The 17,966-nt window shown below is 42.3% G+C and overlaps 1 protein-coding gene across 1 annotated transcript; it reads left to right on the forward strand.

The window, feature by feature from the left end:
• Positions 1-3,889: 3,889 nt before the first annotated feature.
• On the forward strand, positions 3,890-16,184 carry LOC311137225 (protein FAM185A-like). Its single transcript, XM_084171605.1, has 8 exons — positions 3,890-4,493; positions 4,770-4,879; positions 11,664-11,756; positions 13,486-13,624; positions 14,278-14,319; positions 14,423-14,521; positions 14,735-14,869; positions 15,025-16,184. Exons 1-8 carry the CDS (start codon positions 4,070-4,072, stop codon positions 15,135-15,137), a joined length of 1,155 nt encoding a protein of 384 aa, XP_084027731.1. The 5' UTR covers positions 3,890-4,069; the 3' UTR covers positions 15,138-16,184.
• The last annotated feature ends 1,782 nt before the right edge of the window (positions 16,185-17,966 follow it).

Genomic DNA, 17,966 nt, shown 5'->3' on the forward strand with positions numbered 1-17,966 from the left:
CACAATGTATGAATTTATGGTTGGATCTGAATCGCCTTTATAATCATTGGCCAGTACGGAGAATTAAGTAAAACCACAAGTCCAAATCCCTATCTCCATCCATGGCTAATTTAGGAAGGGGACAATTTTAGCTAGCTAGGTAGCCACCGGAGGACAACAACACAACGAAATGCAACAATTCAAGTTTTTTTCTGTCAATGACGTTTGGCTTTTGATGAGCTGTGATTGATGTGTAGCCAAATCCAAACTGGCTTCCCTTGACGCTTTCTTTTGGTGCGCCAGGACCATTCACAGTTAAGTTAATTCAGTTTAGCTCAACGCTGATGGGCTAATATTGTATAAAAAAAACATATCATTAAGGGACGCCAAATGCTCGCTGGCTTCCCTTGCATTCAATACCATACTCTTTTTGACCAGACAGCATCAGATAGATGAGCTACACATACAGATACATAGGGGCGGTGTTTCGCTTGCTTGGATGCTTTCTCCGGTGAAATACATTCAGTCTCTTGAGAATTGAAGGAAAATTATGAAACAGAGACGAAAGTTAAAAAATTGTATATGTTTTTTTTTGGGGGGGGGGGGGGGTTGTCTATTTTTTTGGGAAGCCTGGCTTGCCTTGGCATCCATGAATACACGTCACTGCTTACGGACGGGTGGCCTAGCCCCCCTCCAGACCACCCCCCAGCCATCCTTACCTCCTTTGTGCCCCCTCAGATTTTGGGGGTGCATGACACCACTGCTGTAAATGTAGAGCAGATCATTTGCTAAGAAATTTGCTGGTAGAATTTCCTGAACAAAATGTTTAACTATGTCCTTTACATCACTGTAATGAAGTTGTTCTTGAACCATGGATTGTGAAATGTTGTCCCCTGTAGCTCAGTTGGTAGAGCATGGCGCTTGCAACGCCAGGGTTGTGGGTTCATTTCCCACGGGGGCCAGTATGAAAATGTATGCACTCACTAACTGTAAGACACTCTGGATAAGAGCATCTGCTAAATGACTAAAATGTTGCTGAATTTAATGCTTCAAATTGGGAAATTACCTTTTTGAAGTGAGGAGACAGTTTCACTTGGTCAACTCTAAGTAATCTCTTATGGCATTCAGTAAATGCTGATGTAGTATTTAGAAAAATGGGTAACACTGTATGATTGGAAAGTATTCATACTGTGAAATTACAGAAATCTCTGATTTTGAATCAAGTGGTTGTACATCATTGCAATTTGTTTGCGTCTGAGGCTCATTAACAACTTCATAGAAATACTGTATATACAGTAAAACCTTCCCTATTCGTGCTAGCAGAAATGTGTAAGTCATTTGCCCATATCTTAAAAGTGACAAAATCCAGCTCTGGCCAGAATTGGCCCCCTTGTAGATTTTGCACCTGAGTGACATATTACAGAGCTCAATCTGTACATCTGTATCTTGTTGCCAACAACTGGGATTTCAATGGTACTGGATGGAAAAACAGGGTCTCTCTTAACTTTACAATTTTCTGCTACACGGGGAACAGAAATAACAAGAATATCTGGTGTGGTGGTCCAAACAGTCTGTCTAATCAATATGCCATCACATTGACTGCATTTTGTGGGTGCACCCCCTTTAGTGATTAATTGCCTGAATAGAATGTCTAGCAATGACATGTCTGTATTTAGTTGAACCTGAAAAATTTAGCTGAAGTAATGCCCATTGCGTGAGATGCTGTTTTTGCAAGTTTCACAGCTATTAGTATGCATAGCACTGATCACTGTTTTGATGCCCAACTCTTTTAACCAAGGGAGTAATTGATATTTAAAATCTAGATGTGTCCAGGCCTCTGAACTGCAGAAAACAAGAGAGCAGCAAAGTTCTTCTTTAATATCTGAACATTTTGTCATGGATTGTGGGTCAAGATGTTTGAAGGTAGTTTTCACTATCCTGAGATGTAACAATGCTGCAAGGATGAGTTGAACCAACAGTTTAAAGCACTGTTTGCAAATCTACATATTGTTATCTTTGTATCATTCAAGAAATCCTGCTGAAATTTCAACCTGTTGACCGATTTTGGCTCATTACACAGTGAATTCTGATCATTGTTCATCCCTGTCTTTTCATTAAGACTGAATGATTTAGAACTTATAGCTGGAAGAATTTGAAAAGACCTACAGAGATGCTTTTTTCCTTTTCTCCCAGCTTTCCTTGTGTTGCGGAAGTATGCGTTGCCTTTTGGGATTTCGAAGTTAGATTTTCTCACATATTTCTCTCTGGCCGGCTTTTTGCAGAGTATAGACACTGTAGGCCCGTACATTTTGAATGACTAAAAATAACAATAAAGAAACACTATTAATAACTGTGCCTACTTAAACAAGGAGTAAAACTGTAAATGAACGTGAATTGGATAGCCTATGGAACTGTAATGCATTGAGTGCAGTGGGATCCTCATCTCATTTGAGTGTTGGATTTAGGCCTCAGTGTTGGGGTCAATTTGAATTGAAGGCAATGAATTCAGGCCTATCTATTTTCATTTTCTTCTAAATAAGCTGATAAGGAAAAGCTATTTATGTCTAGAAGCTATTTTTTCTCTCCATTTTGTAAATTACAATTACTTCCAGAATTTACTGACTCCAACTCATGTAGGCCTATTAACTTAACAACACATAGACCTACATACACAAACAAGAATAGTGACAACAAAATTGACCAATAACAACCAAAACACTGTATTGAGACCAAGGTGGGTTTAACAAAATCATTGGAAGGTAATGAATATTTGGGGTAATATAAAACTATAGCAATATGATTTTACTAGGACATGGGCTCAAAAATATTTTACTTGTCGGGCCAAGACGCATTTTTTGGCACAGGTCAAGGCTGGCCTTTGGCTGATTTTAATGTGTAGTCCCGTGTGGCTCAGTTAATAGAGCATGGTGCTTGCAATGCCAGGGTTGTGGGCTTGATTCCCATGGGGACCAGTACGAAAATGTATGCTCTCACTACTACTGTAAGTGGTTCTGGATAAGAGCATCTGCTAAATGACTAAAATGTGTAGATGGCGCAACTGGCTCATCATTAATCTAGGTTAGTATGTCAGTAGTGTCTTTGAAGTAACTAATCACATGCTAATAATCAATATTTGGCACCTCCATTAGGGCAAGGCATGAGTTCATGAAAGTCTAGTATGGAATGGCATTTTATTTCACACTGGAAGCAAACAGGGTAAGCTAAAAAAACAAAATAAAACATTTTATAGACCTACAGTGTAATTTATAGGCATTATTGCATTGGGGGCTATGGAGCTGGTGGAGTAGAAAGTGTTGCTGGGTATTTAGACCAGAGTCCCCCATGAAATAACATCATATATAGATTCTACACCAGTGGAGGCTGCTGAGGGGAGGACGGCTCATAATAATGTCTGGACAGGAGCAAATGGAATGGCATCAAACACATAGAAACCATGTGTTTGATACCATTCCACAGACTCCGCTCCAGCCATTACCACGAGTCCGTCCTCCCCAATTATGGTGCCACCAACCACCTGCGCTACAGACCCTACAGAGTATTCCCAACCCCACTTTTACATTGGCACATAGAATACTTTTTTTTCTCTATAAGCCAATATGTAATGTATAGACCTAAAGTGTATTGCATTAGGGGCATTTATTTAACTTTGGGGGGGAAATTAAAATGTCACTTAAATATGAACAAATATGAATCATTGTTAATGTTTAGACAAGTATCTTTCATATATTATGAATAAATACAGGGTAATTACAGTTTTCTACTATTACGTGGGGGACTTTTATTTAGAACGTTTCCGAAATTCCCTCACCCGGAAGTACTTAGACGATCGTGGTGACGAGACGCTGGTTTATGATTGGACAGGGCTAGAACACAGTGTTTCTAAACCTGTCTTTGGTTACCTAAGGAGTTCGAACCTGTTTCATCATCCTTTGGCCAAAAGTCTCGTCTTCCCGCAGGACGTGGAACATAACGCAACACACGGTTTATCAGTTCCACTCCGCATTAAAGCATCCCTAGTGCAAATGTTTAAGCTCATGTTTTTCAGGACTGTTTATGATCTGTGACCGTGATGTTTTGTTGTTCCGCGAACCAATGTATAAGTCTCGGACTTTTACGTTGGAGGTCTCTGGCATCGTGTCCAAAGAACCTCCAAGACTCTTCCTTGCTGATTCTGAAGGCGTTCTCGACCTCTCCCTGCGCTTTAACCAAGAAAGAGGTGAGCAAGCCCTTGAAACAGTGGACTCTTGTTGTTAACCCCTTCAGCAAAGTACGGGTTCAACTCCAATGTAACATCTCCATACGACCTCTGGACCCGCACGCTTTCCCCGAGGCGAACCGGGCCTTCATCACCATTCATGGCACCAGCGCAGATCAAGCCGTCCAACTAGACAACTTCCAGGTGCAGTACGATGACCAAAACAAGGAACTTTACATCTTGTCCGAGGTCAACAACAGCAACGTGTCAGTGGAGCTGACCGCTCCCATTAAAAGTGGTGAGTGTTTTGGTTTGTGAAGTTCAATCATGAGTTTAGAGCCACTGTCTGCATCATGAATTAAAGAAGGCCATTAAGAGAATAGCTCTAGGTGTACTAACTGTACTAGGATCAAACTGTCAGCTGATGCTCATGACCCCTAGCCAAGCACTCCCCCCCCTCTTATAAAACAAGTGATTAGTTAGATATGACAGCAAAATGGTTAGTGATATCACATGTCCTACTTTCTCTCTCTCTCTCTCTCTGTGTGTGTGTGTGTGTGTGTGTGTGTGTTAGACCTTTACATCACCACTCAAGGAGAGGGCAACGTGCATGTCCAGAAGATGGAGTGTGATACCTGTAGGGTGCAGACAGAGAGGGGGAACTGCGTGCTGCACTCAGTCAAGGTAAATATGAACAGGATTAAAGTCTGTACAGACAAGAGAAATATGGTTAAAGTTTGACTAAAACTACAGCCACATCTGTTATATTGGCCCAGCAGCCCCTTCAATTCTTATTCAAAGGGCTTTATTGGCATGGGAAACATATGTTTACATTGCCAAAGCAAGTGAATGCAAGTTTGAGGAGACAACTCAACCTATCCTTTAACCTGGGGCTCTCTAGCCCTGTTACTGGCGAGCTATGGTTTTCACTCCAACCCTAATCTAGCACTCCTGATTCTAATAATTAGCTGGTTGATATGCTGAATCGGGTGAGTTAAAACTGGGGTTGGAGCGAAAACCTCCAGGAGGTTACCTCTTCAGGAACAGGGTTGGAGACCCCTGCTTTAACCCTTTACACTCGTTAGAATTGGCCTATATGGATAGGGCTACATATCTATATTTTTTTACAGAAGAAATATGAAAAGCATATGGATAAACATGGTAGCAATTGAAAGGGAACAGTTAGGAGATTATGAGATAATTATTAGACCAAAAGGTGAGGACACCAGTTCACCTGACACGAGACTGAATCCAAACATTACATTAACTACATTTCCATCCACCTTCTTTCATGCAAGTAAAGCAGTGGAGCCTCCTCAGAGGAGGAAGGGGAGGACCATCCTCCTCTGAATTTCATAAAAGATAAACATTTAAAAAGTTATCCTTTTTAGATAAAACTATACTAAATATATTCACGTCACCAAATAATTGATTAAAACACACTGTTTTGCAATGAAGGTCTACAGTAGCCTCAACAGCACTCTGTAGGGTAATACCATGGTGTAGCCGGAGGACAGCTAGTTTCCGTCCACATCTGGGTACATTGACTTCAATACAAAACCTAGGAGGCTCATAGTTCTCACCCCCTTCCATAGACTTACACAGTAATAATGACAACTTCCAGAGGATGTCCTCCAACCTATCAGAGCTCTTGCAGCATGAACTGACATGTTGTCCACCCAATCAAAGGATCAGATAATTAATCTAGTACTGAAAGCATAAACTACAGCTAGCACTGCTGTGCATAAAATGTGGTGAGTAGTTGACTCAAAGAGAGAGAGACAATAGTTGAACAGTTTTAAACAAATTCATTAATTCAAAAATGAAGGAGAAGCAAGAGAGAGCTAGCTATATTTTATAGTATTATTTTTCAACTTTCACTTAAAGTACCAGTCAAAGGTTTGGACACACCTACTCATTCAAGGGTTTTTCTTTATATTTACTATTTTTTACATTGTAGAATAATAGTGAAGACACAAACTATGAAATAACACAAATGGAATCATGTAGTAACCAAAAGAGTGTTAAACAAATCAAAATATATTTTATATTTGAGATTCTTCAAATAGCCACCCTTTGCCTTGATGACAGCTTTGCACACTCTTGGCATTCTCTCAAACAACTTAACCTGGAATGCTTTTCCAATAGTATTGAAGGAGTTCCCACATGTTGGCACATGTTGGCTGCTTTTCCTTCACTCTGCTGTGCAACTCATCCCAAGCCATCTCAATTCGGTTGAGGACGGGGGATTGTGGAGGCCAGGTCATCTGATGCAGCACTCCATCACTCTCCTTCTTGGTCAAATAGACCTTACACAGCCTGGAGGTGTGTTGGGTCATTGTCCTGTTGAAAAACAAATGATAGTCCCACTAAGCCCAAACCAGATGGGATGGCGTATCGCTGCAGAATGCTGTGGTAGCCATGCTGGTTAAGTGTGCCTTGAATTCTAAATAAATCACAGACAGTGTCACCAGCAAAGCACCCCCACACCATAACACCTCCTCCTCCATGCTTTACGGTGGGAACTACACATGTGGAGATCATCCGTTCAACCACACCTCATCTCACAAAGACACAGCGGTTGGAACCAAAAATCTCAAATTTGGACTCCAGACCAAAGGACACATTTCCCGGGTCTAATGTCCATTGCTCGGGTTTCTTGGTCCAAGCAGGTCTCTTCTTCATATTGGTGTCCTTTAGTAGTGGTTTCTTTGCAGCAATTCGACCATGAAGGCCTGTTTCACACAGTCCCCTCTGAACAGTTGATGTTGAGATGTCTGTTACTTGAAAACTGTGAAGCATTTATTTGGGCTGCAATTTCTGAGGCTGGTAGTTCTAATGAACGTATCCTCTGCAGCAGAGGTAACTCTGGGTCTTCCATTCCTGTGGCGGTCCTCATGAGAGCCAGTTTTATCATAGCGCTTGATGGTTTTTGCGACTGCACTTGAAGAAACTTTCAAAGTTCTTGACATTTTTCCGTATTGACTGACCTTCATGTCTTAAAGTAATGATGGACTGTCGTTTCTCTTTGCTTATTTGAGCTGTTCTTGCCATAATATGGACTTGATCTTTTACCAAATAGGGCTAGCTTCTGTATACAGCCCCTACCTTGTCACAACACAACTAATTGGCTCAAACGCATTAAGAAGGAAAGAAATTCCACAAATTAACTTAACAAGGCACACCTGTTAATTTAAATCAAATCAAATCAAATTTTATTGGCCACATGCGCTGAATACAACAGGTGCAGACATTACAGTGAAATGCTTACTTACAGCCCTTAACCAACAGTGCATTTATTTTTAATAAAAAAGTAAAATAAAACAACAACAAAAAAGTGTTGAGAAAAAAGAGCAGAAGTAAAATAAAATAACAGTAGGGAGGCTATATATACAGGGGGGTACCGGTGCAGAGTCAATGTGCGGGGGCACCGGCTAGTTGAGGTAGTTGAAGTAATATGTACATGTGGGTAGAGTTAAAGTGACTATGCATAAATCATTAACAGAGTAGCAGCAGCGTAAAAAGATGGGGTGGGGGGGCAGTGCAAATAGTCCGGGTAGCCATGATTAGGTGTTCAGGAGTCTTATGGCTTGGGGGTAGAAGCTGTTGAGAAGTCTTTTGGACCTAGACTTGGCACTCCGGTACCGCTTGCCGTGTGGTAGCAGAGAGAACAGTCTATGACTAGGGTGGCTGGAGTCTTTGACAATTTTGAGGGCCTTCCTCTGACACCGCCTGGTATATAGGTCCTGGATGGCAGGAAGCTTGGCCCCAGTGATGTACTGGGCCGTACGCACTACCCTCTGTAGTGCCTTGCGGTCGGAGGCCAAGCAGTTGCCATACCAGGCGGTGATGCAACCAGTCAGGTTGCTCTCGATGGTGCAGCTGTAGAATTTTTTGAGGATCTGAGGACCCATGCCGAATCTTTTCAGTCTCCTGAGGGGGAATAGGCTTTGTCGTGCCCTCTTCACGACTGTCTTGGTGTGTTTGGACCATGATAGTTTGTTGGTGATGTGGACACCAAGGAACTTGAAGCTCTCAACCTGTTCCACTACAGCCCTGTCGATGAGAATGGGGGCGTGCTCAGTCCTCTTTTTTTTCCTGTAGTCCACAATCATCTCCTTTGTCTTGGTCACGTTGAGGGAGAGGTTGTTATCCTGGCACCACACGGCCAGGTCTCTGACCTCCTCCCTATAGGCTGTCTCATCGTTGTCGGTGATCAGGCCTACCACTGTTGTGTCGTCGGCAAACTTAATGATGGTGTTGGAGTCGTGCCTGGCCATGCAGTCATGGGTGAACAGGGAGTACAGGAGGGGACTGAGCACGCACCCCTGAGGGGCCCCCGTGTTGAGGATCAGTGTGGCAGATGTGTTGTTACCTACCCTTACCACCTGGGGGCAGCCCATCAGGAAGTCCAGGATCCAGTTGCAGAGGGAGGTGTTTAGTCCCAGGATCCTTAGCTTAGTGATGAGGTTTGAGGGCACTATGGTGTTGACTGCTGAGCTGTAGTCAATGAATAGCATTCTCACGTAGGTGTTCCTCTTGTCCAGGTGGGAAAGGGCAGTGTGGAGTGCAATAGAGATTGCATCATCTGTGGATCTGTTGGAGTGGTATGCAAATTGGAGTGGGTCTAGGGTTTCTGGGATAATGGTGTTGATATGAGCCATGACCAGCCTTTCAAAGCACTTCATGGCTACAGACGTCAGTGCTACGGGTCAGTAGTCATTTAGGCAGGTTATCTTAGTGTCCTTGGGCACGGGGACTATGGTGGTCTGCTTGAAACATGTTGGTATTACAGACTCAGTCAGGGAGAGGTTGAAAATGTCAGTGAAGACACTTGCCAGTTGGTCAGCACATGCTCGGAGTACACGTCCTGGTAATCCATCTGGCCCTGCGGCCTTGTGAATGTTGACCTGCTTAAAAGTCTTACTCACATCGGCTACGGAGAGCGTGATCACATAGTCATCTGGAACAGCTGGTGCTCTCATGCATGCTTCAGTGTTGCTTGCCTCGAAGCGAGCATAGAAGTGGTTTAGCTCATCTGGTAGGCTTGTGTCACTGGGAAGCTCGCGGCTGTGCTTCCCTTTGTAGTCTGTAATAGTTTTCAAGCCCTGCCACATCCGACGAGCGTCAGAGCCGGTGTAGTACGATTCAATCTTAGTCCTGTATTGACTCTTTGCCTGTTTGATGGTTCGTCGGAGGGCATAGTGGGATTTCTTATAAGCGTCCGGGTTAGAGTCCCACTCCTTGAAAGCGGAAGCTCTACCCTTTAGCTCAATGCAGATGTTTCCTGTAATCCATGGCTTCTGGTTGGGGTATGTACGTACGGTCACTGTGGGGAAGACATCATCGATGCACTTATTGATGAAGCCAGTGACTGATGCGGTGTACTCCAATGCTATCTGAAGAATCCCGAAATGCATTCCAGGTGACTACCTCATGAAGCTGGTTGAGAGAATGCCAAGAGTGTGCAAAGCTGTTATCGAGGCAAAGGGTGGCAATTTGAAGAATCTCAAATATAAAATATATTTTGATTTGTTTAACAGTTTTTTGGTTACTACATGATTCCATATGTGTTATTTCATAGTTTATGTCTTCACTATTATTATACAATGTAAAAATAAAGAAAAACCCTTGAATGAGTAGGTTTGTCCAAACACTGGTAGTGTACTTAGCAAATCCAGCTAGCTAGTTTAGCTTACTCAAACAGAGAGGGATGCTATGGTAGCTAGCTAGCTATGGCTATCCAACACTGGAACTCTTCCAAGTCAAGGTAAGCTTTTGGTTTAATTAATTTATTGCCACTAAGGCCCGCCAGTGTAACTGCTTGCTGCTGACTGTACTGCATGATTGTTTCTTAAATATTGTTTTGTTTAAACCTTTGACACGTACCAACAAACGGGTGTGATCATTCTATAGTGGTTCCTGCAGCGTACGCTCAAACCGGTGTGATTAGAACGCTTATTTAGAACGTCCAGTTTCGATTGACGCAACAGTCATCGTTGGCCACACTGTTTTTTCACAGAAACATTTTGCGCAAACACAGTCCTTACAAAGTTATGTCCTGAATGTGACCAGTTTATTTTTGGATGCAATGTTCAGACATTCATAGAAGTAGCGACAGCATAACATAATCATCCAATTCGGAAAATGTAGGCTAACTTAGTCCTTGCGCTAACTGAGGAAAGATTGATGCAACACAAGCGTTCATATTTAGCTAACTCTCGGCTGACAGAAACCACAATATTAATTACTATTTACAATTCATCACATCACGGGTGAGCTCACCATTGATCGAAATAATTGAGTAAAACACTTTCTAAAAATCTAAAGTAATCCGACGATGGGTAGTTTGTGCGCACCACCATGTTAGTTTTTTCGCGTCAACCAAAGATGATAAGAGGAGACAAGATGAGTTTGGTCTGTTTGCAGTATGCATGTTGAAGGGGGTGTGTCGTCTACGATCATTCACTTCTGGAAGTTTACTCAAAAGATGAGTGAACCATTCCTTCCCCTCATTATAACATCTTTGGTCTGACAGACGTTTACGTGACACCCAGAATGCATTGTATAATATCAACAATCATGGCGCCACACATAGCTTAGCATTAGCTCATCATAATCAGTACAACCTTCAAAAAAGTATTTTACACACATCATAGGTGTCCATTACAATCCATGCAATAATCGGAATGCATGATTTGTCACCAGTACTTGAAAACGTGAATAAAACAGTAAATACATTATCATACATACATACGGTATGCTACAGTAGAAACGACAACACAATATACAGAAAATAAGGCACTTACTTTGATAGGAATGCACACATGTTCAAAGTTATTATTTGTAAGGAAAACAACAATGAAGGTAATGTGAGCGCCAGCCAGAAAATGTGCCACGGGGAAGAAATTTGTGCACAACTGCACAAATGTTTGCATACTTGATCTGCGGAAACACTGGGGAAGTGCTTGGGGTCTCCTCGAGAAGTTTGTCCGGCTCAGTAAAGCCTCAAACATAAATTGTCCACAACAGTGAAATGGGCTACTTCTATGTGAATTAATGAGGAGGCGGAACACACCTCAATTCAAACTGTTGTTAGAAAATAATTAGAAATTGACAAGTTGAAACAACCCGCGCTGCCTGCTAATTAACTATAGGCTAACTGTCCTGTTACGTAACAATCACATTTTGGAACAGTGAGTGCATTCTGACATCACGTGTATAAAACAACTCACGTTGGGGCGACCGTTAGAGATATTTGGAACTCACACGTGAAAAGGTTAATTTAGATTTATCAGGGGGTGCTGCACCCTCAGCACCCCTACTTCCCGTGGCTATGCCTAGAAGGCTAGGGGGGATTAGGTATTGCTTGGGCATGCCTCTTTCTTCTTGTGTGGGTTTTGGGGGCAATGGGAGGAGAGCTAAACAAATATTTCCATCGTAAAAAATCTCCTATTCTATTCTACAGGGTCACCACGTGCAGGTACAGTCCCAGGGAGGCAACGTCACTGGGGTGGGAACCATCCATGGCAACGTGGACATCAGCACCTCTGGACACAGTGTACAGTAGCTGCTGTTATACTCTGACTATGAGACCTACCCTACCCAATGATGTGTTTATTTTATTTAAGTATATACAGTTGAAGTCGGAAGTTTACATACACTTAGGTTGGAGTCATTAAAACTCGTTTTTCAACCACTCCACAAATTTCTTGTTGACAAACTATAGTTTTGGCAAGTCGGTTAGGACATCTACTTTGTGCATGACACAAGTAATTTTCCCAACAATTGCTTACAGACAGATTATTTCACTTATAATTCACTGTATCACAATTCCAGTGGGTCAGAAGTTTACATACACTAAGTTGACTGTGCCTTTTAAACAGCTTGGAAAATTCCAGAAAATTATGTAATGGCTTTAGAAGCTTCTGATAGGCTAATCATTTGAGTCAATTGGATGTGTACCTGTGGATGTATTTCAAGGCCTACCTTCAAACTCAGTGCCTCTTTGCTTGACATCATGGGAAAATCAAAATAAATCAGCCAAGACCTCAGAAAAATAATTGTAGACCTCCACAAGTCTGGTTCATCCTTGGGAGCAATTTCCAAACGCCTGAAGGTACCACGTTCATCTGTACGAACAATAGTACGCAAGTATAAGCACCATGGAACCACGCAGCCGTCATACTGCTCAGGAAGGAGACGCATTCTGTCTCCTAGAGATGAACGTACTTTGGTGCGAAAAGTGCAAATCAATCGCAGAACAACAGCAAAGGACCTTGTGAAGATGCTGGAGGAAACCAGTACAAAAGTATCTATATCTATATGGCATTGCTCCAAAACCGTCATAAAAAAGCCAGACTACGGTTTGCAACTGCACATGGGGACAAAGATCGTACTTTTTTGAGAAATGTCCTCTGGTCTGATGAAACAAAAATAGAACTGTTTGGCCATAATGACCATCGTAATGTTTGGAGGAAAAAGGGGATGGCTTGCAAGCCGAAGAACACCATCCCAACCGTGAAGCACGGGGGTGGCAGCATCATGCTGTGGGGGTGCTTTGTTGCAGGAGGGACTGGTGCACTTCACAAAATAGATGGCATCATAAGGAAGGAAAATTATGTGGATATATTGAAGCAACATCTCAAGACATCAGTCAGGAAGGTAAAGCTTGGTCGCAAATGGGTCTTCCAAATGGACAATGACCCCAAGCATACTTCTAAAGTTGTGGCAAAATGGCTTAAGGACAACAAAGTCAAGGTATTGGAGTAGCCATCATAAAGCCCTGACCTCAATCCTATAGAACATTTGTGGGCAGAACTGAAAAGGCGTGTGTGAGCAAGGAGGCCTACAAACCTGACTCAGTTACACCATCTCTGTCAGAGGAATGGGCCAAAATTTACCCAACTTATTGTGGGAAGCTTGTGGAAGGCTACCCAAAACGTTTGACCCAAGTTAAACAATTTAAAGACAATGCTACCAAATACTAATGGAGTGTATGTAAACTTCTGACCCACTGGGAATGTGATGAAATGAATAAAAGCTTAAATAAATCATTCTCTCTACTATTATTCTGACATTTCACATTCTTAAAATAAAGTGGTGATCCTAACTGACCTAAGACAGGGAATTTTTACTAGGATTAAATGTCAGGAATTGTGAAAAACTGAGTTTAAATGTATTTGGCTAAGGTGTATGTAAACTTCCGGCTTCAACTGTATGTGTCGAATGGTATGTGTATTACAGTTAATACTAGATATAAGCTCTTTCTGTGCTCTGTCTGTCTGTAGGCGGTGGATGTGAAGAAGATCCAGGGTACTACTATGAACGTGTCAACAGAACATGGCCCTCTGAAGGTGAAAGCCATCTACGCTGAGTCCACCTCCATATCATCCTCTTCAGGGAGGATACAGCTGGGACACGTACACGGTGAGGAGGGGAGGGCTGCACATATAGTGGATGGTACATTTAGCATTGCATAGTAACACAGCCTTTATGAGACTTGAAACATTGTCACCCCAGAGCCTTGTCTTTTATGAGTCAGTGGTATTGACAGTGGTTTGCGGAATACGTTGTGTCGTTGTGATATGGGTTGAATTCACACATATACTGGCCAGCACTTTTAGTTAGGGCCCTGAGTTTTTCCTGTTTTCCTGAACACGTGACATGACCTGCAAAAACCCTGGGCCCTATTTATCAGCTATAACTAAAGCGCAGAGTTTTTCCTAGTCGGGACTGTTTTGGGTTAGTGACTACCATTATTCAGACTAGAGACTTAAATGTTTTCCCTAACTTGGTGTAAACAAGATGATTAAGTTGTGGATGGCCTGAGTGAGTCACTGCTTAGATAAATCAAGGTTAGGTAGAGTGAAAGAAGAAGAGGAACCTCTGGCAAAGAAAACAAACAGGAAGAGCAATAAACAGAGAGAAAGTGAGGCGAGAAGAGGATGAGTTAGCCATAATTCATGGCGATTTCCTCTGAGATAGACAGCCTCTCTGTTCTCCTAGAGGACATGGAAACCATTAGCCTGTTAGGTCTCTGGGTGCATCAGCATCTCACGTTTAGTTTCTTTTTCATACAGGCGATGCCACAGTGCGGAATGAGACTGGAGATATAATTGTAGGTAAGTGGGCCAATCCTCTGTGCAACATTTGAAAACAGATTGTGTCAAATTTAGTTTGAGGCTCTTTTAACCATAACATTTTTTTACTTTGACCTTTTGCCAGATGGTTCTAATAATGGCTACCTGAAGGTATTGTCAAACAGTGGAAACATTGATGCATATGTAGGAGACAGTGGCAGCGCAGAACTCCACTCTCAGCAAGGTAAACATAATATAACATTCTGGGTGGATGTACTGGGTATAGAACGCACAATAGGATGAGCCATATCTGGTCATCCCTCTGAATTGTCTCTGATCTCTTTCTCTCTCTCCAATGTTACACATCTGACCCAGTCTTCTCCTGTCACTGTCTTTCTATCACTCTTTTCTCCCTCTTGCTTTCTATTTCTCTCCTGCTTCTTCCTCCCCCTCTCAGGTGCAGTGTCTGTGCGTGTCCCCTCCTCTATAAGAGCAGGAGTGCAGATGTGTGGAACGTCAGTAGAGATCAGCCAAGAGATAGTCCTTCACCAAGCAGAGAGAGATTCCAAAGATGGCATGACCACTGTCACCGGTCAGTCATCCCTATAAATACTACTAGGACTAAACTCACCAATGAGTTACACTTACTCCTACTATGTTTACTCACCCAGTGAGTCATCACAACTGTACAGTACATAGTTACTACTAAACTCACCTAATTCCATTTATTCTGCTCTCCCTCTCTAGGCCATATGAATGGGCAGCCCCAGGGTGACCAGTGGATCAGGGCCCAGGCAGACAGAGGCTCCATCAGCCTGAAGACACAGAGCTGGTTTGAGTCTCTGAAGCTGGGCAGCTGAGGCTTCACTCCTACGCCTAGGCCCCGTTCCAACACTTCCAAAAATGTCCTTCCTACCTCATGTCTACCTATTGTACTAAGTCCTCAGGGACAAGAAGTGTAGACATAACCGTCCTTTCTTTATGTTGATAGTCACTATCCCACTGACTGTGACTGTTGGGCAGAGTCCAACCACATAGTTGTCTTTCTCTATGTTACTGCTAAGCTGACATAGGAGAGTGAAAAGAAGAGAGAAAGTTGCCAAAGTGGAACTGAGAGACAGAGATCAGTGATACGATTAACTGAATTGCCCTCTGGGAGTCTTGACACATGCAGACAGAGAACTCCATGAGAGCAGATTTAAACAAAATAAAATATAATGGATGAAGTTAAAGGCAATGCTACAGATGTGATAACGGCTACTAGGCTATATTACGTGTCTAAATACAGTTGCAAAACATGATCACGGTTAGTAGAGGTAACTCAGTCAATATGTTTCTGCTTTGGCCAACTGTTTTCATGAGATGGCTCTAGAAAATATAGTGGCAGCCAGGCTAGTTCAGTCATTGGCTGTTTCCAAATACCCGCGCTTGATTTTTAAATAGTATGCATTTTGGGTAGGCGAAAATAGAACGTTTTATAGTATGTGAAATTTAAATGTTTTAGCTTTCTTTAAATTTCAGGATGTATACTCATTTTGGCTTTTCATCTAGTAGAGTTCATTGCACACTAGAGATTTGTCTTGTTTATGTTATGACAAACCAGGAGAACCTTACTCTTAAGACTTTCTGACTGAAGGATTGAAACTGCAAAATGTACAAAATGTTTTTAGATGCTTGGTAAAATAATGTGACCAGTGTTTGTTGTTGTTGCCTTTATTCTAAGCTATCCATGGGGGTTGTATTTATTGTGAATTTAAAAAAAACGGGGAAAAGTCAAATAATATTGAGGCAATTTTGCTTTTTGATTAATATTATTTCAATGCAAAAAATATTTGCTGTATGTAATATATTAAATTCAATCTGTCCTGTGTTGTAATGCATATAAGAAATCTATATCCTTTCTCCCACTCAGTTGAAATGGTTTGATACAAAAGCTTTACATAAATGTATATACTGCATTGATGTTCTGATATAAATTCAAAAATATTTCCTAGCCTAAAAATAATCTGTTTTGTGGTTATTAATCTTTGGTAATTCCAGTCAGGTGCTTGACATTGAGCTAGAGTTAAAGGTGCAGTGAATGTTAGGGATTTGGTTGACCTTAGATTGGTAGTTGGAATGTGTATGTGTACACTGTATAAACGTAGTCCTCGTGTGTTTGTTTGTCTGCATGGACTGTGTACTCATGTTGTGTAATTGTAGTCCTTGCCACAGGCCTTTATCGAATTCCTCTTTTTGTTGTTGCTGCCAAGCGCTGGTGCTGGCTCCTCTTCCTCCCAGGTGTCCTGGTTCTTGTCGGGTAATCTGATTGGATGCAGCAGCTGGCCCAGGCTGTCATAGCCAAACCAGTAGGGGGCTTCATCGTTACTGTGCTCCCACTGCTCAGGACTGCAGTCTCAGGCCCTGGAAATACGAGTAAGGTTGTTGGAGTGTTTGACATAGCTAACTGTAATACTACACACGTATACAGCAAGCTAAGGAAGCATTACCTAGTCCATGATGTTGCAGCCACTGATGTCCAGGAGAGAGGAAATGCTACTGAGCCACTCCAGACCAGAATCAGACAAGTTATCACAGCAAAAGGTTCTGCATGGTCAACCCGACTTCTGCAGTGGCCATACAGCATTTACTGCAATGCGGCCTCCGCAGAAGTCGGAGCAAACACACTTTTTGCGCTTCGCAGAGCTGTTGTGAAGGAAGTTGTCAAGGAAGTGAGTTTGTGTTTATACAGGACCTCCCGCCCCCACCTACCGTCAATCAATCATGTCAATGCGGAGCTATATGGAGCCTACGCATTGTTGCAACGTTTGGGAGGGGCAAGGCTATGCTCGATTTGGCCTCCGCAAGCCTCCAGAGGCTCCGCAATTGCGTCACACCCTCCATGACTCCCCAGAGCAAGCATAAATTGGCTTTAAGACACACTCAGGTGGTTCAGCTCATTGCACCTAGTACACACACACCCCGCCAGTCAGTAAATGTGTGTACAGTACATGTGTGTGTACTTGTGTGTAATATACAGTACCAGTCAAAAGTTTGGACACACCTACTCATTCCAGGGTTTTTATTTATTTTTACTATTTTCTACGTTGTAGAATAATAGTGAAGACATCAAAACTATGAAATAATATAATAATAACAAATAACACATATGGAATCATGTAGTAACCAAAAAAGTGTTAAACAAATCAAAACATATTTTATACTGGAATGCTTTTCCAACTGTCTTGAAGGAGTTCCCACATATGCTGAGCACTTGTTGGCTGCTTTTAATAATAATATAATAAGCCATTTAGCAGACGCTTTTATCCAAAGCGACTTACAGTCATGTGTGCATACATTTTTACGTATGGGTGGTCCTGGGGATCGAACCCACTACCCTGGTGTTACAAGCGCCATGCTCTACCAATTGAGCTACAGAGGACCACTTTTCCTTCACTCTGACATCCAACTCATCCCAAACCATCTCAATTGGGTTGAGGTCGGGTGATTATGGAGACCAGGTCATCTGATGCAGCACTCCATCACTCTCCTTCTTGGTCAAATAACCCTTACACAGCCTGAAGGTGTGTTGGGTCATTGTCCTGTTGAAAACAAATGATAGTCCCACTAAGCCCAAACCAGATGGGATGGCAGAATGCAGAATGCTGTGGTAGCCATGCTGGTTAAGTTTGCCTTGAATTCTAAATAAA

Source organism: Coregonus lavaretus, assembly GCF_964263955.1.
Source record: "Coregonus lavaretus genome assembly, chromosome: 11".
NCBI lineage: Eukaryota > Metazoa > Chordata > Actinopteri > Salmoniformes > Salmonidae > Coregonus > Coregonus lavaretus.